A 25,856-nucleotide genomic window follows, 5' to 3' on the forward strand; every position below is an offset into this window, starting at 1 on the left:
AAGAATCATACCTCATTCCAGCTCTGCCAATTACTAAACATATAACCTCAGTTTTCTTATCTGTAAAATGGAGACATTAATACCACCACTACCTTCTTCTCAAGGTTGTGGTATGTATCTACACACACATACACGCATATATATAAATAAGATAATATAAATGAAAGTACTTTGTAAAGCATTATAAGGATATAGTAAGATGGTGAGGAAATAAAACACTAGTTGTATATTTTTATGCTTTTCTTAATTACGTCTTTTTGAATTTTAGGCAGAACTCAAGAGCCTGATGGACAATGCCTCTTCTTCCTTTGAATTTGCTAAGGAACTTATCAAGCACAATCTGGTAAATAATGGGTTCCAATTTTGAATGAATTGGCTTCTGTCCTACTGTAGTACATTCTATTCTATAAAAGAATATGTGCAGAAAATTTCTTTTATTTTCCCTTAATCGTTAAGAACTTATTAAGCACCTATTATGTGCTGAGCACAATTCTAGGCACTTTCAATACAAAAACAACATTGAAACAACCCCTCATCTCAAGGAGCTTATAGGGAAGAGTACACACCTACATACATAAATCTGTGCAGGAAATTTCACGAGCAAATAGCATTCTACTATAAGCCAAGAAACTAATAAATTTATATTAAATGATTTGCTGTGGGGAGGAGAAATACAAAAGAAGTATTAATATATAGTTTACTTACCTTAGGAACCTTACAGTCTTGTGGTGATTATGTACACATAGGAAATAATGAAAGAATTTAAGGAAGAGAATAGTAGCAGATGCTAAATATAGAGAGATCAATGTATGTTGGAATAATTAAAGAAGGCTTCATCATAGAGGTAGAATTTGAAAGATGGGTAAGATTTGGAGAGGAATTAAGAGACATTACAATAAAGGAAATGGCGTAATCAGAAGGACAGAGGAAAGATTAACAATTATCTGCATGAAGGACAGTAAGCAGATTTGGTTTACTAGAAGAAAAAGTTTATATTTGGGAGGAGTGAGAAATAAAATTGTATAATAAATTGGGATCGCATTATGGTATGCCCTTTTTAAACAAGCTAAGGAGTTTGTATCAACCCTATAGCAGAGGGCTGTTACAGATTCTTGACTAGCTAGTGATATGATGTTAATTTAAGAAGGCTAATCTAATAACGTGTGAGATAGACTGGCTGCATGTAAACCTGAAAGCAGGAAACCCAGTTAGGAAACTAGCAATAGTGAGGTGAAGGCTCAAACTAGTGTTGTGGCAGTATAAATAGAAAGGGACAGATACAAGAAACATTAAAACAAAATTTACATGGTGATTGGTTGTATTTGGGAGATAGAGGACCCACAAAGTTTGTAGCCTAGGGAACTGAGGGCTGCAGCTGAAATCACCATATTGAAACTGTATTCTTAAAAATGATTGGTACCTTCTTCCTGGACCCCAAGTGTCTTTTTCCAGTCCTCATGTTCTTACATATTTGACACTTTGATGGCTCCCTCTTTAGAAATGTAGAATTATAAAACTGAAGTGGAACTTAAAGATGAATCAGTTCAGCCACCTTATTTTTTAGATGAGGAAAGTGAGGCCCAGAGAAGTTAAGTAATTTGTACATCACCCATCTAGCTAGGGGCAGAGCAGACAGTAGAATGCAAGTTTTATGATTCTAGACTAAACTAATGCATGATGACAAGTTAAATGGCAACCAAAGATAGTAGTGTAAGAGATATAGTACACACAGTTATAAATAATTAATTTCCAAATTACTTCCAGAAACAGTTTAATGCTATAAATTCAGAGGAGAATATAAGAGGTCAGTGTAGATGAGAATAATTTAGGAAGGAAGATATCATTGGCAACTTGGGACTTGAGCTGGGCTTAGAATGTTGGGTAGGATTTCAGTGGGTGAAGAGGAATAGGAAGGACATTCTGGTACAGAGAAATGGTAATACATAAATGCACAGGTAAGAAAGCACAAATACTGAGCAGCTGTGACTTAAGCAGTTTGGGTGATGAGAGAAGTTTTTAATATTGAGGCTAATGATAAGCCTAGAAAGGTGCATTGGGGCCAGATTGGTGGATGATATGAGATAAATGCCCAAAGTTTTGAGATAGTACTGGGAAATAGTACATGGACAACTGCAAATTAAATAACAGATTAAGAAATTTATTCTTTAACATGTAGAATTTGGGAATTCATTGCAAATTTTTGAGTGGTAGAATGATATGTAATGAGAGCATTGCTTTAGGAAGATTAATCTGACTTAATCTTTATAATTTAGTTCAAAAGATAAAATAATAGGGACAGGGAGACCAGGTAGAAGGCTATGTATTTCACTGGGCCAGACATAAAATGAGGATCTTTTCTAAGGAGTTAAGGGTAAAAATAGAAAAGGACACTTGGGAAAGATACTGGGAAGAACTAATGTTCTACTGGGTGTGGAGGAAATGAAAGGACTTATAGTTTTGATCTTGTGTAATTGAGAAAATAATGTTATCATTAATTAGTTAAATTAATAAAGGAGAGGTAGTAGTTTTGAGACTATGAGGAGTTGGAAATGAGATAGGGTTCCAGAGGAAGGTTAGAGTTAGAGATACAGGTTTGGGGATCATCCTCCTATAGCTGGTAGTTTTGAAAAGCAGGAATTTTCATGTCAACACTGTGGAGGACATTATCAGAGGTCCAGAAGACATATTTCTATAGATATAATTTTTATTGACAACTCCTGTTTTAGTACAATTGTGTTTTTTCTTATCGCATTTTTTTACAGCTTCTCAAAAAGTGGTAAAAAGTAAGAAATGTTGGATTACTTAAAGTCTGGAAGCTTGTACGTCCATTTGAAATGAATTTAAAACTTTTAAAAGCAAATTCAACTAGTAAATTTATAACTTTTGCCTGAACAAACTACACTTCAAATATAAATTTTATTTTGATTGCTACTGACAAGTACTTGGTACATTCAGCAATTCAGACATATGAACAAAAGCATAAGAAAAAGTTTTAAGTTCATTTAAACTGAAACCAACCAACATACAGGATATTTTGAAAGTGAATTCCATTATCTACTGACAACCCCACTCCAAAAGATATACATATTGATTTTAAAGTAGCACCCACATCATTTTTAATAAACTAAAATTTTAGAATATAGTAGAATTGCCATTCAATTTTTTTGCTCTAAAGATGTTACAGTTCAACCTAGAGATCATCTAGGGCAGTAACCTTTAAAGCAGACCTGCACAACTTGGCAGTAGGTAGGGGCCAAAATTAAAATAGGCTAAATTTTTCATGCCACGGATAGGTTAGGTTAGAGACAGACTGGTTGCCATAGGTCACATGACAAATAGGAAACTGCGCAGTGGCAATCCTACATTTTTCAGGGGCTACTTGAAATCCTGCTGTTGGGCTGCAAGTGACCTGCAGGCTGTATGTTGTGCAGGCGTGCTTTAAAGTTTTCCAGCTCAAGGTTAAAAAACTGTGGTAGCAGAGCTTGGTAATACAACCTTTATTCGCCTAGCAGGCTTTTCTCACCAAACATGTTAATTCTTTGATCAAATCAAGTTTATAATATATTTTTCTGTTCCTGAATTACCAAAGTACTTTAGATCTATAAGAGATTTTTTTTGTTTAGTTGTTCTTTTCCCCAGCCCCACATTTTTATTTACCCCCAAAATGCCACTCTTCTTCCCAGAGCTTTACAATTTCCATATATTTTACATTCTTAATTCTTAGAGAGGAATGAGTCTGGGCCATGAGTAATAAATAAAGGGCCTTACCATTTGACCATCTACTTCAAACCATTTCCAACTATGAACAGATATAAGGAAGATAATTTTCTGAATTTTTTAAGTAGTAGGAGGGAATAGATGCTGTAATAAGAAAGGAAGTTGCCCCAGGGGTTTATTCTGTTTCTCATGTACTTATTTAGATTAATGAATTTCCAAAAATTTAGGGTAATCTTAAAAAATGAAACATTTAAGTTTGACAGGGCAAAAAGTTGACAAAAAAAGAAAAAAGTGATAAAAGCTAAGTAATCATCAGTTTAAATGATTGATAAACTATTTCCCCATACATCCAAGTATTCTGAAGTTATTTTAGATACCTTTTGTCCAGGAATACGTAGAAGCTTTTCCCTCAGTCTAGCTGCCCCAGCATTCCCTCCCTCCATACCTATACTTGCTGCCAGCTTAACCTGACTTCTTTCTCTGTAGGTTGTTTTCCGAGGCGGTAAAGGTGCTTTGCAGGTTTTGCCTCCCCTGGTTGATGTTATTCCTGAAGCTAGACTAAACTTAGTGATTTACTATCTTCGTCAGGGTAAGGAAATATGGGTTTTGATCTTGATTGAACTTGGGAGGACTTTCAGACTATTTAATTTTTGATCCCACACTGAACTACTTCTCTAGTTTTTAAAGCCATCCCTAACATCCTATTTTACTTAATATAATAAACTTGCTTGTAGTTATTTCTATATGACTTTTATGATAAACTGTTCAAGTAATGAATCTATTCCATTTTTTCCCAACTTAGTCCTTGGAATAACAAGCCCTTAGCACTTGACAGCTTTGTTTAAATCCAAGTATGACTTGAATTTCTGTGTTTTGACTGGGTCTTACTTCTTTGAAGTGGGAGTTAAGCATACTTGAAAACCTAGGTGGATATTGCTATGTCCTTCCATTTGTCATTTTTTCTCTGCCCACCTTTATTGTTCTTTCTTCTTTCTTTTCCTTCTTTCTCTTTACCACCCTTTCCCCTTTTTTGCCATTTCCTCTCCCATCTCTCTTTTCTCCTCTAAATATAAATAAGAGAATATCCTGGGAACTTCTAATCTACAGCCCTGATTAGGTCCTAGCCATGCACCTGTCTACTCATGGGAGGTGTGCCAGTGGCTAGCAAATTTAACTATTATTCATGATGGCAAAGTCACATTGGTATACTCATTTTTTATACTTTTACTTCTCAAATATGTCAGAGGAAGAAAAGGTCAGACAAAAAAGGACTTTTGCAAGATGTTGAGATGAAGAGAGAGTCACACGGTAGATAAAGAGGAGAAAGAACAAAGTGATACAAAAAGAGAAAGGAAAGAAAGGAAATTTTTGTTCTTTTGTCACTTTATTATCTCTCTGTAGGAATGATTTTCTTTGTTGTATCTGTATTCCCAGCAGCTGGCACAGAGCAGGCACTTTATCAATGCTTATTGACATCTTTAGGATAAAGTTCCAGTGAAAGACTCACAGGGTCCCAGAACCACCAATTTTGTTGTTCTTGTTGTATGTTGCCATAGTGAGTTCCAGAAAGTTTTCACCAGTCTATATCCCCACCTATGTTATAGGATGCCTGTTTCCATATAACCCTGCCAACATGGAATTTTTATTATTGTTGTCATTTTATAAACTTATTAAGTGTATTGTAAAGATAGTACCTTAAGGTTGTCTTAATTTATAGTTTTCTGGCTATTATTTAGGTAAGCAATTTGAGCAACATTTCATGTTGTTATTAACTATGTGTAATTTCTCCTTTAAAATTGTCTGTTCATTTCCTTTTGTCTTAGCTCCATAAGAAGTGTGCATTAGTTTTATCAGTGTGTATCACTTTTTTTTATAGATTCTGGATGTTAGGCCTTTTGTTTTTCTTAGTAATCTGTTTCTTTTCATTTTAGAGACATCAGTTTTTGTGGCTCAGAATCATTTGTCTTTCTGTAATTCTGCTTATTGAATTTATCTTCAATTTATTTCCATTAGCTTGATTCAAATTTTTCTTTTCTGCGTGACTGGAATAAATTATATTATTTTTTCCACTTAAAGATTTTTTTTGATTTTTAATTATTAGTTAGAATTTATTGTAGTGCATAGTGGTAGAAAGCATGGCGTGCTGGATAAAGAATGACCCCAGTGCCACTTCAACCTAAGGGCAAGTCCTACCTCCAGCGTGGATTGTCCATGTAACCCTGAGAAGTCACTCACCTCTCAGTGCCCCAGGTGACCCTCTAAGACAGGAGTTGTTTTTTTTAATAATATTTTATTTTTCCCAATTACATGTAAAAATTTTTTTAACATTCATTTTTTAAAATTTTGACTTCCCTCCATCCCTCACCTTCCCCTTCCCTGAGATAGTTTTGATATAGGTCATATACATGTGTAATCATGCAAAATATATTTCCCTATTAATCATATTTCATGTTAGTTGTGAAAGGAAACAGACTAAAAATATGAAAAGAAATGAAGAAAGTGAAAATAGTATATTTCAATCTACATTCAGACTCCATCAGGTCTTTCTCTTGAGGTAGATAGCATTTTTCATCATGAGTCCTTTGGAATTGTCTTAGATTATTATATAGCTCAGAATAGCTAAGTCATTCATAGTTGATCATCATACAATATTGTTACTATGCACAATGTTCTCCTAATTTTGCTCACTTCACTTTGTATCAGTTCGTGTCTTTCCAGATGTTTCTGAAACTATCCTGCTCATCATTTCTGATAGCACAATAATATCCTATTACAATTATATACCACAACTTGTTCAGCTATTCCCCAATTGATGGTCATTTCCTCAATTTCCAATTCTTTGCCACCACAAAAAAGAACTGCTATAAATATTTTTGTACAAACACCTCCTTTCCCCCTTTTTAAAAATCTCTTGGGTATATAGACCTAGTCGTTGTATTGCTGGATCAAAGGGTATGCATGGTTTTGTAGCCCTTTGGGCATTGCTCTCCACAGTGGTTGGATCAGTTCACAACTCCATCAGCAGTGCCTCAGTGTCTCCCACATCCCCTCCAACATTTGTCATTTTCCCTTTCTGTCATATTAGCTAATAAGAAAGGCTTTCTTAACCTGGGGTTTGTGGATAGATTTAAGGGGATCTGTGAATTTGGTTGGGAAAAAAACAGTTTTATTTCCACTAACCTGTAACTGAAATTTAGAATTTCCTTCAGTCATGAATGACAAACTCCAGTAGTGTTAGACTTCACCAAATTACCAGAGGGGTCCATGACAAAAAAAAATTGGTTAAAACCCACTGGACTACAAGAAGTTATTGAGTAGATTCTGCTCTCTTTACTCTGGTAAAGTTCATACAAGTCTTCCCAGCTGAAAGACCTTTTAAAGGAATGTAAGAAATTGGTTTTACTATGTGACTGTTTAAAACCAAAACATGACTTAATGTACCTAGCAGTTTTTTACATTGGTACTTGCTAAGTTCTCAATAAGAAGGAAAAAATTGGAAAGCTAAATTTTAAAATACAGAAATATATTATTAAATGTGAATGCATATTAGGACAATATGCCATTTATTCGTTCAGTATTCAACAGATATTTATTGAACTCCTACTGTCCCGAGTCCTGTGCTTTATGCTAGGTCCTGAGGAAGATACCAAATTCATATAGAACATTAATACATGCTACTGTATAACAGATCTACTACACTAAGGCCCATGACCAGAACATGTTGAATACTTAGAAATAGTGAGGCTCAATTACTGTGCTATCAAAAGAAAATAAAATTTTAGTTATCAATTGGATGACCACTAGGCATAGCTTATTCTTTTGAATGGACATTGTATCATTCTAAAAAAATAATAACAGTCTTGAAGGTAATGTATGAGAAGTCAGATGAGGGCGTTTGTCATATAACATTGCTGGGATTAACATCATTTTATGATTAAGTTATTAACCAAATCCTGTAATAATATCGAGAAATCTTATTGTAAAAATCTTCAGCCAATGGTCTGTCTAATAACAGGTTTTTCTGTAACCAGTGAAAAAATTTTAGCAAGTACACAGTTCTTTTAATGTCATTCTCCTTCATTTAAAAACATAAAAGTCTCTCTCCTTTGCGTAATCAATGTAATATCAACTTCTGATTTGGGGATTCAATGCTTACTACATTCTGACTATGACCTTCACAATATACAAGCTGTCCCAAAAGTCTTAGTGCAGTTTTAAGCTATTCAAGCATTCAAACAGCACTAAGACTTTTGGGACACTCTATGTTTTAAACTTTCGTTTGTCCTTCTAGCCAAAGTGGACTGTCCCATTCTTGCTCTGCCCTGCTCTCAGTGCCTTGAGTTATGCCACCCTCTCCCCTTTTCCTTTAATGGACTTCCCATCCTTCCCTCATCCCATCTTCCTCCACCATATCTCTGTCTTGTGAAGTCCTTCCCTTCGAAGGATCCACTCAAGTAGAACTTCCCTGAAGGCTTCTCTCCATCCTAACCAGCAGTTGAAAAGATTCTTTCTAGATTTATATTTTAATAGTATTTTGGTCTGTCTTTGTCCTCCCTTGTATGATAGTTATTGATATACATCTCTCCCCTCTGCATTAAATTGTAAGCTCCTTCTTTGTACCTTTGTACCTTCAGTGCCTAGCACCTTGCCCAGAACAGGCACCTAATAAATGTTTTTATTGAATTGATTTCTAGTACTTTGTAACCATTTGAACAGAAAAACTTAATGAGATTTTTCAAAACCAAGATGCCAGGTAGTCACTATGTGGTGTTTGTTAGCTCATCTTCAAAATAAAAGGGCTGGACAAGGTGGTCTTTAAGGCCCCTTTGACCTTTAGAACCCTGGCTCTGAGTGATTTTATTGTAGTTTGTTACGGACTCTGAAGCAGAGCCATTAATTCAGGATCAATGTATTTAACCCTTCTTAACTTCTCTTTCAAGAATGTTTTAGAATCACAGGAACTATCTAGAATGCATTCTGAGTAATTTTCTTGGTGTTTCAGATGATGTGCAAGAGGCTTATAACTTAATTAAAGATCTAGAACCTACAACTCCTCAGGTAATTGATAACATTTTCTTTTCTCACTACTTATAACCCATTGAAAACCAGTGGAACTTAACCTGGTGACCCAGTGATGTCATTGCCAGGCATATACCTCAAAGAGATCAAAGACAGGGAGAAAGAACCCAATGTACTAAAATATTTATAGCTGCACCTTTTTGGAGCAAAGAATTGGAAACAAAGTGAGTGCCCATCAGTTGGTGAATGATTGAGCGAATTATGGTATATGAATGTAATCAAATATTATTGAGCTATAAGGAATGACAAAAGGGAGAAAAAAGTAAAAGAGTGTCAATTAGCATTTTAAAATACCCAGAAGAAAGCAGAAGGATCTTCAGAAGGAATCACAGGAAATTCACAAGGAATAGTAAGTTAAGGAGCAGAGCATTTTGGCACTGTTGTGTTTTATATATTCTTTAAAACAAGAAACCCTTTATAAAATAGAAGTTCACATTTTTATATATAATTCTCTATTTCTATTTGTAAATGTTTATGTCTGCTGATGGTTTGTCAACGTCTTATAATTTTTATGTTTTATAATAAAGAAAATTTGAGAAAAAATTCAATAGAGCTTGAGAAAGGTAAACTTGTGAAAAGAGATTCTAACTTGAGAATTCTCAGAAGAGGAGTGTGTACTAATCTAGGAAACAATGTTCCTGAAGTGTAGAGATGTGAGGAGGTGAGTGTCCTGGGCTTTATTGACCTACTTGGTACATTCCCAGTTCTTCAAAAGGGCTGAGGTATAAAATTTTTTATGCCTATAGCAGTGATGAACCCAGAAATTATAGGTACATAAAGAAATTCACAATAAAAAATGTGGACTTCTAAACCACAGAGTCTAAGGCCAGTAATATGCCCCAGTTTGATAAGCTTTAACATCTCCAGGTCTATTCTCTTATTTTGAGTCATCTTGAATCAAAATAGCTCAAAAATGACTGGTTGGGACTTTTTAGTAAGGATAATAAAAAAATATAACCCAAGTGGTGTTGGAACAGATCCTATTAGGTACATTCTGATCAATAGTTATAACAAAATTAATTATTAAATGTAACCTAGATACTCTTATTCTTTTAATTTTTTCTACTAAGTATTAGTGTCATAAGTAGGGTATTTTAACATGTAGACTTGTGTCTCTTGGGAACTAGACTAAAAAACTAAGAAATATCTTTTGGGTATATATTGCTAGAATTAGGTAAAAAAACACACTAGGTTAGGAGGAGTATAGAAGGTATTAGAATTGAATTTGAAAGATCCTACCTAAACCTAGGAGCAGCTACATGGCCCAGTGGATAGAGTGCTGGCCCTGGAGTCAGGAGGACCTGAGTTTAAATCCAGCCTCAGACACTTATTGGCTGTGTCCTTGGGCAAGTCACTTAATACTATTTGCCTCATTTTCCTCATGTGTAAAATGAGTTGGAGAAGGAAATGGCAAACCACTCCAGTATCTCTGCCAAGAAAACTTCAAATGGGGTCACAGAAAGTTGGACACGATTGACTCAACACCCCTATCATGTCTCTCCTATCTTTACTAAAATAATAATTCTATATTTCTAGGAATACATCCTCAAGGGGGTGGTTAATGCAGCTCTTGGACAAGAAATGGGTTTGGTGAGTATAAAATCTCTGGTATTCATGACTTTATAGCTTTATAGCAAATAGAAAGGATGATTATAAGGATCAAAATGCGATTGATAGTGGTTTTCAAAATGAATATGTTATTTTGTAATACCATTCATTTCTATACATCTACTATCAACTTACATTCCAAAAAAATATTACGGGCTTTTTAGCAAACAATTGCCGCTTTTCCTTAACACTGACAATTATCATTTTGCATTGAACAAGCTACATCCATAATTATTGCTCCTGTCAAGTAAGATCAATCATAGCATAGTTTTATAGCTCCCCACTCCAAGTTTGTATTTAATCATGTAGCAGATAAAGATTTTAAAAATTGTACAGACATCCCAACAGTACTATGTTGGATGATGAGGGTAATATCAACTCCCTGTAAAAACCCATTGCTTTTCTGATATTTATGTGTACCAGCCTTTATATATAATATTTTAATTTACATAGAACTTAATACTTTTCAAAGCTCTTCTCATACACTGTCATTTTTCATGTTCTTTATTTATTCATAGAATAAAGATGTTAATAATGATAATGTATAAATATAAACATACTCGGCCTCCTTTGATTGAACATAACAATCCCTTTTCAAAGACAGGTTACAGTATAATTGTACTTCAGAATTGAGATATATTTTTCTTTTTCTTTTTTAAAAAAATGTTAATGTGGAATTGAAAATAAAAATCAAATTAAAATATGTTTTGTTGATGTGAATGATGCTTTCAGTTCCCTGGTGTGTATCAGACATTGAGTACTTATTTGCTGATTGATTTTTCCCTTTTTGTCTATAAAACCCTATGCAAATTTTCTTCGGTTTCAGTTTGCCAATTTCTCATTAGCAATAAGATCAATAATTTCTGCAGGGACCAAATGAAATTCTATATATGAAGATACTTTAAACCTCAAAAGAATAGCCAGCAATAAGATGATATTATTATTATTTTCTTATTAAAAATATGGATACTCTGCTTATTTTTCTAATGAAACTATTTCTTTGTCTTTCAGAGGGATCATCTGAAAATTGCCCAGCAGTTCTTCCAGTTGGTGGGTGGATCAGCTAGTGAATGTGGTATGTCTGAAATCTATACTGTCTTTGATAGCGTAGATTAAAGAAGCCATTTATAAGCACCCGTCATTGGTCCAGATGTCTAAGCAAAGAAAAGGAACAATAGGTTCTTTACCCTGAGAAATTTAGTAAAGACATTTTCCTCCTCTACTATATATCTCTTTATTCTAGTTGCAGTTATTTTGTTCATACAAAAGCTTTAAAACTTCATATTCTGAAAAGTATCTGTTTTGTCTTTTGTGACCTCCTCTAAGCCTTATTTATAAATGGCTGTTAGTTTTACCTTTACCCACAGTAGTAAAAGTAACCTTCTTCCACTGCGAGCCAGATTTCAGTCAGTACAATAAGATGGAAAGAGTGTGAGAGGAAGAAATTTAGCTTGAAAGGAAGTTTAATAACCATAGAAAGAGTGTTCCAGAGGGCATAATGGAAGGGAGAAGGCAGAGGAGGAAAGGATATGGAGGCTATCTGAAGTGGTTGAGGATGAAGGGGTGAGGAATGGTAGCAAGAGAATGGATGAGACTTTCAATATGGAAGACAGATAATATAAATCATTAGAGAAGGAGAGGTTGGGAATTTACTAGCCATAAGAAAAGTGCTAGTTAACTGAAGCTCCTACCCTCTAGAACCCTGTGGTGCCAGAAGCCACTACTAGTCTATTTTCTCTCAAACATCAGGAAATAAGGAATTAAACTAGCAAGGAGATTAGGTCAAGCTTCTGGATTCATAAATATGTGATGAATAGGTTCTCCCTCTTTTGCCCCTCCTCCTTCTCCCTCCAGGACATGACTGAACTCATGCATTCCTTTGCCTCATCCTAAGTTGATGGAGGCTGATGCTCACTTGTAATACAACCTATACATGGTGTTTGCATTTGGTTCCTAGACTAGCCTGGACAAGGCTGTTGTGGTATCTGGGATTTTCATGGTTATTGGAGACTGGAGGAATTGTTGCTTTTTTCAGATGCTTCACTGAAGCATGGTAGAGTACATGATTCTTCTACATATGACAACAGGGGTGAAGGGAGGGTTAGGAGTTAAAACTCTACCATCTTAGTTCTAATGATGGAGAAAAGAGATATAGATGCTTAGATGTCAGTGGTGGCTCCTACTAATGGTTACAGAAGGGTAAAGCATTACTGTTTTTTCAATCAGTCATGGTAGGCACAGGGCAGATTGAGTTCTACCTCCACATATATGAGTCTGCTGCACCCTATCTAAAATCCATCCCCCATGGAGCTTGAAGGGACCTGAGAGCTGAAGAATTGTTTTCTCAGATGGTTTGGTGATTTAAGTAGAGTTGGTATTTTTCTTCTCATGTGACAGTAAGTTCTGGGAGAAGAGGGAATTGCATGCTCCCTAGTCCAGTGCTGGAACTCAAGTTATGTATTCTCTTAGAATCTTCTCACTTAACTTGGTTTTCATTTTCCTGTTAACTATTTTTATTCTGTATCCTAATCTGAAAACCATTCTTCTTAGTAGAAGAAACAGAAGCAACACAATAGTTCCTTATTATCTTGATCTTTAGTTATCATCATAAATCTACCTTCCACCCTAAGCAATGGTTCTATTACTTTCTATTTTCCTTTTGTAGAATATATTAAAAATAAAAAGGCCTTATTGCCCATTACATCCATCCCAACCCCCCGTTCATTATTGCCTTACATGTTCCTGACATTTTCATGTATCTATCTTTATATACCTTTTGCCTCTGTTCTCTATTCTTAGTTGACTGATAGGTCAACTAAATGTAGTTGTGTAATTTCGTGTGCACCGATATTGGTCTTTCTAAGCAGCTCCCTCTTTTCTTTCTTGCTTAAACCATTTGTGTTATTAGAATTTTGTTCTTGAAATAAGCCTGTCATCCTTGAACTGATTTCCTGTGTAAAATCCTAAAACATGGAATCCTACCTCATCCTTTCTCTGAATTCTGAAACCTATTTATCTAAAGTTTAGGTTGCATTTTTCAGCTACCCAGTATCATTCTCTTTGTATCATTTATTGTTTCATATGATATCTGTTTAGGACAGGAAGGAAATTCTGACATCATCTGGTTCCTCCCCTTCAAGGTGAGGTGACTTGCCTAAGATCAAACTGATAATAAGTGGCAATTTGACTTCAAATTCTCTGCTTTTTCAACTACATAGCAATTAAAGTAGTCTCTCCAAGAGTTTGGACCTTATATCTTCCCTTTTCCCCACTTTTCAACCACTCCTTACCTACTGACTCCTTACCTACTGCCTTCAGATATGTCCAGATCTCCATCATTAAAAATTCTTTTCTTGACCCTACCAACTCTTCAAGCTATTATCCCATATGTTTTCTCCTTTTAACAAACTCCTAGGGGAAAAAAATCTCTGCTCCTTGCTTCCACTTTCTCATGTCCTACTCATTTCTTAGGCTCTTGTAGCCTGTCTTCTAATCCCACCACTTGGCTGAAATTGTTCTTTCCAAGGTCACCAGTGATCTCGTTATTACTAAATCCAATGGCCTTTCCTCAGTCCTGATATTTTTTTACTTTTCTGCAGTATTTCATATTGTTGACATCCTCATCCTTCTGGATACTCTCTTTTTTCTGGGTTTTTATAAACTAGTTTTCTTCCTATTTGTCAGGCCTTTGCCAGTTCGTTATCATCAGTGTATTGCCTCTCTGAATGGGTGTATCCCAAGATTATGTCCTTAGCCTTTCCCTTTCTCTCTCTTTACACTCTTTCTTGGTGATCTTATCAGCTCCTATGGGTTCGACTCCAGGCCTCTCATCTCCTGAGTTCTAGTCCCAAATCTCCAACTATTTAATATCTGTCTCTACCTAGATAGCTTATTGATATCTCAAACCTAACATGTCCAAAACAGAATTAATTATCCTTCCCCCTAAATCTATCCCTACTCATAACTTGTCTATTTGTCCATTTCTAGGTTCTCAGTTTAGGAGTCATTCTCAATTCTTCATTCTCTTTCTATTCCCCATATCCAGTCAGGTAGAAATATTATCCCTTCCACTTCCTCAACCTTTCTTCCATACGTCCCCTTTTCTATTTATACCATGGCCATCCTAATTTAGGGCCTCATAACTTCTATTATCATTGTCTATTATTGTAATGACTTCCTAATTGATCTCTCTGTCTTCAGTATTTTTCCTCTATATTACAGCCTTCACATAGCTCTCAAATTAATATTCCTAAAGCAAAGTCACTCCTTAAGAAGTGGCTCTCTTTTGTCTCTGGAATAAAACAGAGATCACTCTCTTTCGCATTTAAAATGCTTTATAAGCTTGACTGGTTCAACAAAACTGAAGATGAGGTCCAAAGCCAGAAAAAAACGAGTGGAAGGAAAGAAAGTGGACGCAGTGATGGTAGATGGCCTTTTCCAGGCGTTTAGCCACGAAAGGGAGAAGAGATACAGAATCAGTTAGTGCGGATGGACAGATCAAGTGAGGGCTTTTTGAGGATGAGAGAGCTATGGGCATCTTTGACTTCTACTGCAGTAATACTTCTGCTTGTCCCTTTTTGATTCTCAGATGCTTCCCACTTATAGTTTATGGACTTCCACAGGTTAATTAGGTTATTCTTAACTGGTTCTACTCAACTGCCCTCTTTACTTTGTGTTTTCTTTTGAATAAAGTATAATTTTCCATTATGGCATTACAGCCATGCATTACATCCCACCAAAACTCATGGTGACAAATTAGGGGGGCAGCTAGGTGGCACAGTGGATAGAGCACTGGCCCTGAAGTCAGGAAGACCTGAGTTCGAATCTGGCCTCTGACCAAACACTTGACACTTACTAGCTGTGTGACCCTGGGCAAGTCACTTAACCCTGATTGCCTCACCAAAAAGCAAAAAAAAAAAGAGCCCTTCGTTAAATGGTAGTGATGAAAACACCACGTGTTGCCTTAGGATCTATTGAAAATAGCCTAATATAGGGATTTTCTTGCCTTTTCTAGAACTTTCTACTTGTTATCTTTTGTTCAAGTAGGCTTGGTCATCAATTAGCAGATTCCTACCAACCCCTTAATGTAAATAATAGCTGTACTCTTATCTGTGAGAATGTCTTCTGAAAAAAAATTCTAACATTCATCAACTTTGCCTCTTTCTTTATCTTTTAAAATTTTATTTTTTCAATTAACAAGTATTTATTTTCTTTCCTTCCTTCCTCCCCATTAGAAAGAAAAAAAACAAAACCCTTGTAATAAATATACATAATCAAGCAAAATAGACTTCCACATTGACCTCGTTCAAAAGTACATAGCTCATTTGGCATTCACGTCGAGCCATTTACCTCACTGTTGGGAGTGGGCAGCATGCATCATCATAAGTCCTTTGGAATCATAGCATTGATCAGAATTCTTAAATCCTTCAAGGTTGTTTGTCTTTATAATGTTATTGTTATTATATCAGTAATTCTCCTAATTCTGATTATTGTGTTTGGCATCATTTGATTTCCTTTCTCTTTTCTCCAGTGAGATTAAATGATATACTAGATGCTTAATAAATACTTGTTTCCTTCCCCTTCCCTTTTACTCTCATTGCTTATCCCAACCAGCTGCTTACTTCATAGCTCTTCCTGGTGCCCTAACTCTTTTGTCCCAATAATTGGACTGATGTAGCAACCTACTGACTGGCCTCTCTGATTCAAGCTCCTTTTAAAATTGGTATTTCTAAAGGGTTAGCCCTAAGGAGGACACAAACATGAACAAGACAGTGTCCTTGCCAACTGCCTTATCGTGGTAGAGGGGCTTGTGTAGCTCAATTAAACTATCAACTATGCCATACAGGGTTACCCAAGATGGACAAGTCATAGTGGAGAGTTCTGACAAAAGGTGATCTACTGGAGAAGGAAATGACAAACCACTCCAGTATCTTTGCTAAGAAAACCCCATGGACAGTACTAAAATGATAAAAGAGATGACAGTGGAAGATGAGCCCCTCATGTTGGAAAGTGTCCAGTATATTACAGGGGAAGGGTAGGGGACAACTACAAGTAGTTCCAGTACTAATGAAGCAGCTGGCCCAAAGTTGAAAGGAAGCTCAGCTGTGCATGCATCTGGTGACGAAAGGGAAGTCTGATGCTGTATAAAGATCAGTGTTGCATAGGTACCTGGATTGTAAGATCTATGAATCCAAGTAAGCTGGATGCAATCAAACAATAGATGGAAAGATTGAACAACAACAGCTTGAGTGTCAGTGAACTTAAATGGATGGCAATAGGTAAGTTAAATTCAGACGATCACTACATATACTACTGTGGGCAAGAATCCCTTAGAAGAAATGGTGTACAAAAGGGTGAAAAAAGCAGTACTGGGATATAATCTCAAAAACGACCAGATGTTATTTGTTCAAATCCAAGGCAGATAGTTCAGTATCACATTATCACAAGTCTGTGTCCCAACTACTGACGCTGAAGAGGCCAAAGTTGATCAGTGTTACGAAAGCCTACAACATCTAAAAACAACACCAAAAAAAGATGTCACATCTGTCATAGGAGATTGGAATGCTAAAGTAGGAAATCAAAAGATAATTGGACTAACAGGCAAATCTGGCCTTGGAGTACAAAATGAAGCAGGGCAAAGACTAATATCGTTTTGTCAAGATAACTTGCTGGTCATAACAAACATTCTTTTTCAACAACTCAAAAGGCAGCTCTACACATGGACATCACCAGATAGTCAACATAGAAATCAGATTGATTATGTACTTTGCATCCAAAGGTGGAGAAACTCTATGCAGTCAGTTAAAACAAGACCTGGAGCTGACTGTGGATCATATCATGAGCTTTTTATTGCAAAATTCAGACTCAAATTGAAGAAAGTAAGGAAAACCATGAGACCATATAGGTATGACTTAACCTCCCTTATGAATATGAAGCAGAAGTGATGAATAGATTTAGAGGGTCAGATCTGGTAGATAAAATGTCTGAAGAACTATGGATAGAGAGTCACCATGTTGTATGGGAGGCAGCAACAAAAAACATTCCAAAGAAAATGAAGAGCAAGAAAGCAAAAATGGCTCTCTGATGAGGCTTCACAAATAGCTGAGGAAAGAAGGAAAGTGAAAGGGAAAAGATATGTCCAACTGAATGCAGAATCCCTAGAGACTAGCAGGGAGAGATAAGGTTTTCTTAAGTGAACAATGCAAAGAAATAGAAAACAATAGAATGGAAAAGGCAAGCTCTCTTCAAGAGAGTTAGCATTATCTAGTGAAAGTTTCATGCAAAAATGGGCATGATAAAAGACAAAAATCGTAAGGATCTAACAGAAGCAGAAGAGATTAAAAAGTGGTGGCAAGAATACACAAAAGAACTATACAAGAAAGATCTTAATGTCAACGATAACCACGATGGTGTGGTTATTGATCTAGAGCCAGACATCCTGGAGAATGAAGTCAAGTAGGCCATAGGAAGCATTGAAAATACATACAAATATAATACAAAAAAGAATATTCTGTGTGTGTAAGAGAGATACAAAACAAAGTACTATCAGATTTCAAAAAGAGAGTATATTTCTAATGAGAGGAATTGGGAAAAGTTAGCATTTGAAGTGGGCCGCCTTATAATATTTCCTAAATTATATAGTTCCTAGACTAAATTTCTTCAAGTATTGCTGTTTTCATGTTATTTTCTTAGTCAAAAGTTTTCAAAATCTCTCTGTTTCCTCCTGAAATAAATCTAAATTCTGCTTGACATTCAAGGCCTTCCATAAACTGACCATGTTCTACCTATTTGACCTTGTTTCCTAGTAGTCCCCACTCTCCGTTCTAGCTAGGCCAGTTTGTTTTTTGTTTTTACTGTCCTTTCACTATGTATGTTCATTCCCTTGACTCAATATATATTTGTTGAATGAATTCCTACTTTCATTCACAGAGTTCCCTTCACCTGGAATTTTTTTTCCCTCTCTCCTCTACTTATATTGTTGTTCCTCAGTGAAGGATTTGAGTTTTCACCCTAAACAGTCTCATCTCTTCCTATTCATCTTCTAAACCCTATCTCCTCCCAGAGTCTTCCCAGACATTTCTACTCCTTTCTGCTCTACTACCCCTATGCTTCATAAACTAGTATTTAATTATAGACCATCCTGTCTTGTTTGCTCTTGTTCCTGTTGTGTTAATCTTGGCCCTTCCCCCTCCCAATGGATTGTATTCTCTTTGGGGATAGGGACTGTGTTTTATATTTCTATATAAAAGCATCCCTTTGATGCTTAACTGTGCTGAGCACAATATTTACCACTTAATTGAAGATAAATGAATGGATCAGAGGTCACCAACCTGCTCTTATTATTTTACACTAAAATGTAAACTCCTTGAGGACAGGAACTGTTTTTCATTTTCTGTGTAATTCCAGTGCTTAGCAAAGTGCCTTGCACATTCTAAGTTCCTAAAAAATTCTTGTTGTATTGGACTGAATTGTAGTAGCCCTGTGGGAGCTAGGTGGTGCAGTGGATAGAGCACCAGGCCTGGAGTCAGGAAGACAATTCTTCATGAGTTCAAATCTGGCCTCAGACACTTACTAGCTGTGTGACCCTGAGCAAATCCCTGTTTGCCTCAGTTTCCTCATCTGTAAAATGAGCTAGAGAAGGAAATGGCAAACCACTGCATTATCTTTGCCAAGAAAACCCCAAATGAGGTCATGAAGAACTGAACATGACTGAAAAGAACTGCACAACAACTGATAATGAGCCCTATGGTAGAGAGAAGACTAACACAACCAAAATGAGAGCTGAAGATTCCATTCCAGTTTCTATTCTTCCTGTGTGTTACTGGTCAAAGCTGACTGTATTGCTTCTATTCCTCTTTCCTAATGCACGTAGTTGTCAGCGAGACTAGATACAGCAGAACAGGCTCACCTCAAGGCGTAGCAGCCATTGACCAAAGTCTTGTGGATATCAGATACCAGAGGAAAAGAAGAGAGTCAAAAGGAGACAATTTGAAATTTGAACATATTAGGCTGATTGAAGATTATGGGAAAATGTTTTGATTAAATCACTTAAACTTCAGGTCAAATGAAATGTTTGCCTTTTAAATTTACACGCTGTTATCTTCTGCTACAGATACAATACCAGGGAGACAATGCATGGCTTCCTGCTTCTTCCTGCTTCGACAATTTGATGATGTCTTGATTTACCTCAATTCTGTCAAGGTTAGTATAGCATTTTCAGCATAGACATGTATAGGAAACTGCCTATAGTTAATGCTTGGTGGAAGATAAGACCCCTTTTTTTCATTCTTTTCATTTAAGTAGTAGAAAGGGAATTTGAGGTAAAAAAAACAAACAAACAAACAAACTAGTTTTAGATAGACTGTCAGAAGAGATAGGCTTTACATTGACTTCAGCTAAGTACTCAAGGACCTGAAGAATGTAAGTAGTCCTCACTTTTAATTTTTGGTTCTATGAGTCTATGAGTAAATAGAATCTATAATTTCTACAAATTAAAATGAGTCCCTAAAACCATTTTTAAAAATGAGTCATATTTTCCCTATAAAAACAATATCATATTGGGGTTTCATTCCTTGTCAAGGACTCAGTGTCATTTGAATCCTAGAAATAACCAACAATGTGCCATAAAAATAGAATTACAACCAGAGTACCAGGATGGATCGGTAAAGTCAGTTTAAGCTGTTTCAGGAACATGAACCAAAGTGCTGTGAGTATTTTATTGCAGAAACTATGAGTACTGTGGACTTAGACATAGTGTATGAAGTAATGCACATGCTATAGATAAATATAAAAAAGTTAAATTTCACCTTAATTATTAGCTTGCTGTCAGCCAAACCTCCTAAATAACTTAAACATTAAAAATTCAACCATACATTTAAGCATAAAAATTGACTTTGAATCCTATAAAGTAGATAATATATTATAAGCATTACAGTATACTTTAATGTCTACATACAGAACAAAAAGTAACTCTCTAATAAATTTGACCTACCTAAACCCAGTAAGTTAAAAATTTAATTAAAAGTAATTTAGAAGGCCTTTTCCATAATTCCAAAACTAGAATGGGCTGCTTTGGGAAGTAATGAGTTCTACACAACTCTAGTTCTACACAGACTCTGAAAATGTTGGAGATATTTTAAGGGGTTCATATATAAAGAAAGAGGTTGAACTAGTTGGATAAAGATTATCTTTTCCAGCTCTAAATCCTTTGGTCCTGTCCAGTTCTCTTCCAAGAGAGCTAGTCATTTTCTCATCTATATATTTGCAGTTCTCTCTTAAGAATTTTAATCATGTGATTGATTAATTTTAATTATTATGAGAGATTCTCAAGAATTTGTTCATCACTTCTATCCTTTTTTTGTTCTTCATCTCTTACAATTTCCCCTTAATAACACGAAAGGCAGACTTAAGTCTGTGGGGTGGGGATGGATATTGAAGCATGATAAGAATGGTGGCTACACTCCTTTGCCTTATTGTGGATTAAGAGGCAGGGGTTTACAGACTGATATGAGCCTCAGAACTTTTTTTTTTTTAAGCACTAGAGAACTAGATTAACATCTCCTACTCTATATTCTCCCTACTTTCCCAGAGTTTCTATGAATTACCACCTAGCTTCTGCACTAAAGTAGTAAAGTAAAACATAGAAGTTTATTAGGCAACAAAAAATTGACTTTATTTTGAATCTTATACCACTGGAAAATCTTTTCAGCTTCTAGAAATCACTTTTAACCTCCATATTATTCTTTTTGTTATTTCTTATCTTTACAGAATAGTCTTACCTCATTGGTACCTTTTATTTAGATTATTATTTATTATTATTATTAGGTTATTATTTAGGTATTTATTTAGATTAATGCTTCTTTACTGCCAGAAATTTTGGAGCATTACTCTCTCCTTGATATCCAGTTAGTTGCCAGGGCCTTCTATTTTGCAATATCTATTCTATCTATGTCTGTCTTCTATTCTGTTTTGCAATATCTCTTGTATTTGTCTCCTTTTCATTTCCATTTATACTATCGCAGTTTAGGCCCTCTTCACTGTTTGTTGGAACTACTTTAATGTGTGAAATATAGGCAAGGTAAATTTATGTAAAGGAAGAACTAGCAACTTGAGAATAAGGACACAGGTTTCACATAGAAGGAGTGTCTTGAGCAGAGTTTCAAAGAAATTGGGACAAAAGTAAGGTGGGAGTTCATTCTAGACAGGAAAGAGTCTGTGCTAAATGCAGAAATGAGTGCTGGAGTGTGAGATGTGAGAAACAGTAAGGCCAGTTTGACTAGACTAGAGAACAGGAAGGGGAAGTATGATAAGTTTGGAAAGTTAGGTTGCAGCTACATGGTGAAGGGTTTAAAAACTAGAGGCACTTATATTCAATCCTTGAGGCAAGAGTGAACCATTGAAATTTAATAAATTTATTTTGTGTCCAATAAAAAAAAATTCTGATTCACAGAATCTCCAGAGTTAGAAAAGACCTCAGAGGTCACTGTACTCCAAAATAGGTCATAACAGAAATTCCTTCTACATGTTAGTCAATCAACAAGCATTTGTTGTCTATTTTTTGCGCTGACACTTTGCTGTATGCTGGGGATACAGATACCAAGAATGAAAAATACTTATGCTCAAGGATTGGTTACTGAGCAATGGCAGCAGAATGAGAATATGCAAGTGGCAGTGAGTAGGACTAGTGTGTCAAAGAATATGAGACTGCTAGTGCTGGAGAAGATGGTCAGGAATGTAGTGTTAACAATGAGAGAAAGTAGATGGAAGATATGTAAGAGGAAGAAGTCCAGAATGAAGGGAAATTTGTTCTAAGGGACAAAAGGAAGTCCATCTAACAATTGACAAATGGAGTTTTCCTTAGCCATAGCTCTGCAAGTGATTATTAGGGAATTCAGGAAATTAGGGAAAGGATATTAATTGAGACTAAAGCATTAAACCAGTTGAGCACCGCTTCTTAGTGATATTAATGTTGCTGATCTGTGGTTAGAAGCCCAAGGAGGAGCTAAAGTCCTTCAGGCCTGAATGTTTTTGTATTCAGGAAATCAGGAAGCTGTCAGTGGCCCAAGCCTTAGTCCGCTAAACCAATTGTATCTCTTTGAGTACTTCTTAAGGAAAAATTCCCTGAGGATGAAAGATGAAGAGCACCAAACAACAAGGAAAAGCTAGCCTCATCCAGGCCTTAGGAGACGGCTTCCGCAGCACCCGCCAAACAGATTTCTTTTGATTGTCTTGTGAATCACCTGAAGTTTTTTTCTTTATAAATAATGCTTTGTACCCATCTATTATCCTGGGAGATCCACAAACATGTAAAATAAATTGACTTAGTAGGATTACTAAGGGAATGAATCAAGGGAACGTCTAACAAATAGTGAACAGATAGTCCGCTGGGTCAGTTCATGATTGCCTTTGGATTTCATTACTGAAAATCTGCAACTGTAACTTTTTTCTATCCTGTGTGATTTGTGTCCATGTCTTTTCATTGGTTCATTGCCAAAATTATTGGCATAATTTATCTGTCCAACCCAAAGAGCCCTCCAAATGGACAATGAATTGAGCCTAGAACTGAAAAGGAAAAGTGGAGGGGGTGAGATTACATTTGAGCAATTGCACAAAATTATCAGCATTTCAGAACACAAACATATTAACTCACAGTAGGCTGAGAAATAGTATTGAGCTGGGTAGGGCACCATCTTACTCATAGGTTCACTCAGGAAACAAAATTTAATTTACATATATGTGCATAAATATGTATATATGTAAATACTCAGGTGCTTCTATGTCTGCAAACACACAGAAGATGTGACTATACAGTAAAGAATTTGGACATCCAAATGTATATTAGTCCTCAACCTAGTCACTTTGGGAGCCTGTGCACTTATTCTAGCAATGCTGCAGTTGCTCAGAACATCTTTGGGATTCTTCTTTTGGAATTGCCCTTAAATCCAATTCATGCTCAAGTCATCATCCATCATCTATTATTTTACCCCAACATCATGATGTGATTGCTTATCTTCAGAAACGAAGGACAAACAGTAACAACAACAAAGCAGTAATCTTCAAAACTATTTGGTACTGGTTTGAAAAAAATAGAAAGGTAGCCACTGGAATAGAGTAGAGTACAGAGCATACAGAAGCAAACAAATATAGTAGCAGAGTGTTCAATAAAAGCTCAATTATTGGAGTAATAACTCATGATTCAACAAAAGGCTCCAAATGGATATATGAACTAAATATAAAAAGTTACATCACAAACAAATTAGAGGAGCAAGGAAGTAAATACCTATAGTAACAATCGATAGGGGCAGGGTATATAATCAGACAAGGGATAGAGAGGATGATAGAAGATAAAATGGACAGTTTTGATTATATAAAATTCAAAAGTTTTGCACAAACAAAATCAATGCACTTAAAATTGGTTGGAAACAATTAGCTGTAAAGAAATCTCTGCGGTAGCACATTTCTCTAATAAGGGTCTGATATCTAAGATACACAGAGAACTGACTAAAATATGAGAATGACAGCCATTCTCCAGTAGTCAAAGAATATGGACAGGTAGTTCTCAATGGAAGAAATCTCAGCTACATTCATGGAAACCCACCAAATTTTCTTAATCTTAAAATTAATAAGTGGCAACATTGGTAAAAATGGACTTTATGTCTGACCCTTAAGTTTTTCTTGCAGACTAACACATTGCATTTAGTGTCCACATCTTTTCATTCTCTCATTTCTCTCTTCTTCCCAGCTCCCTGAGTTACCTGAAGCTTCAAAGACATTGACAACCTGTTCACAAAACTCTCATTTTATTTCCCATCTTTACACTCCAGAGTATCACCATATCTTTCCACAACCTCAAGCTTTCACCACACAAATAATGAATAGCCTTTTAGAAGACAGGTAGACCATACGTACATATCTTATTCCTGTTCTCAAGCACAACGTTTATTGAATGCCTGCTGTCTGCATGGAGCTATGCTGTGAAACATGTAACAATTCACTACTCTGAAGGAGTTTTCAATCCAGTTAGGAAGCTAGGACTTAGAAAATAAAGTAAAAATACAGCACAAGAAAGTGCCAAAGCATGACATTCTGAGTCACAGATGTTCAGTAGAGAGAGTTCATTGTGGGTGAGGACATTTAGGAAGAACTGGACTTTAAAGGCAGACAGCCTTCCTTACCAAAGTTCAGAAGAGAAGAACATTGCAAGCAAGAATGAAGCAATGAATAGACCAGTTTTTCTGGTTTAAAAAGGATGATGTGATGGAGTCGTAAAAGGGTAAAGGATACAAGTGGAGAAGTAATTTTCTTCAAATTGTGAAGGATCTCTAATGTCTGGTTGAGGGAGCTGAAAATTATCCTGTAGGCAGTGGAGGAGCACTGAAGACTTTTGAGTAAAAGGGCAAGGTTGGGGGCGGGGTGGTAGCATAGTGAAAATGGTGTTTAGGGAACCTAATGTGAAAGTAATATGTAGGACATTTAGATGGGATGAGGAGAGACTATAGGAGAGAATGGAACAAGAAAACCAGTTCGCATCAGTCAACAAGCATTTATTAAGCACTTACTACATGCCACATTCTGTGTTAAGTGTTGAGAATAAAAGAAAGACAAAAACACAGTCCATTCTGCCCTCAAGGAGCTCACATTCTAATGGGGGAGAAAACATGAATAAAATTATATATACAAGATACCTTATGTGTAAATGGAAGATAATCTCAAAGAAAAGACACTGGGTGTGGGGTGGGTGATGGGGGGTATAGGGAAATGAGAGACAAAGGGGGATGGGGTAGGAAAGTCCTCCTGCAGAAGGTGAGATTTGAGCTGAGTCTTGACAGAAGCTAGGTGAGATTGTTAGAATAGTACAGGTACAAGATGGTGAGGACCTAATGGTGACAGTGAGAAGGGAAAGGAAGAGAAGAGTAAGAAAGATGTGCAATGAATATGACAAATAAAAATGACAGGATGAGCCCTGGGAAGAAGGTGTTGGATATCAAGAATAATTCATTTTCCAGCCTGGATCATTGGGAGAATGCCCCAGAGGGTGCTTCATGAAATCATAAATATGCTCTTTTTCTATTACTTTTTATAACTTATTCTGAGACTTCACTTAACATAATAATGCTCTGAATTATCTGTGCTTGGGCTGTTTTTCAGAGTTATTTCTACAATGATGACACCTTTAATTTTAATTATGCACAAGCCAAAGCTGCCACAGGAAACACCAGTGAGGGTGAGGAGGTAGGTATTTGCTTTTCAAAATATTATTTTAATGGCCAACCACAATTCCAGAGAACTCATGATGAAGCATGCCACCCATCACCAGATAGAAAGGTGATGGACCTAGCGTAGATTCAGGTTATTTTGTTTTGTACATTACTGATAAGAGAATTTGTTTTGCTTGACTATACACATTTGTAATGGGTTTTGTTTTTCTTGCTTTCTCAATGAGGGGAAGGGAA

The 25,856-nt window shown here is 36.0% G+C and overlaps 1 protein-coding gene across 3 annotated transcripts in view; it reads left to right on the forward strand.

Annotated features, from left to right (window-relative positions):
* Positions 1–25,856, forward strand: part of TTC26 (tetratricopeptide repeat domain 26) — a 66,615-nt gene that overhangs the window by 31,527 nt on the left and 9,232 nt on the right. For all 3 annotated transcript variants that reach the window (XM_027842343.1, XM_027842342.1, XM_027842344.1), the window contains exons 8-14: positions 269–343; positions 4,204–4,306; positions 8,720–8,775; positions 10,333–10,386; positions 11,416–11,479; positions 19,517–19,605; positions 25,552–25,635. In XM_027842343.1, coding sequence (XP_027698144.1) covers positions 269–343; positions 4,204–4,306; positions 8,720–8,775; positions 10,333–10,386; positions 11,416–11,479; positions 19,517–19,605; positions 25,552–25,635 — 525 coding nt within the window. The remainder of the gene's footprint in view (positions 1–268; positions 344–4,203; positions 4,307–8,719; positions 8,776–10,332; positions 10,387–11,415; positions 11,480–19,516; positions 19,606–25,551; positions 25,636–25,856) is intronic.

Source organism: Vombatus ursinus, unplaced genomic scaffold (genome assembly GCF_900497805.2).
Source record: "Vombatus ursinus unplaced genomic scaffold, bare-nosed wombat genome assembly UNPS02014870.1, whole genome shotgun sequence".
Classification (NCBI taxonomy): Eukaryota; Metazoa; Chordata; class Mammalia; order Diprotodontia; family Vombatidae; genus Vombatus; species Vombatus ursinus.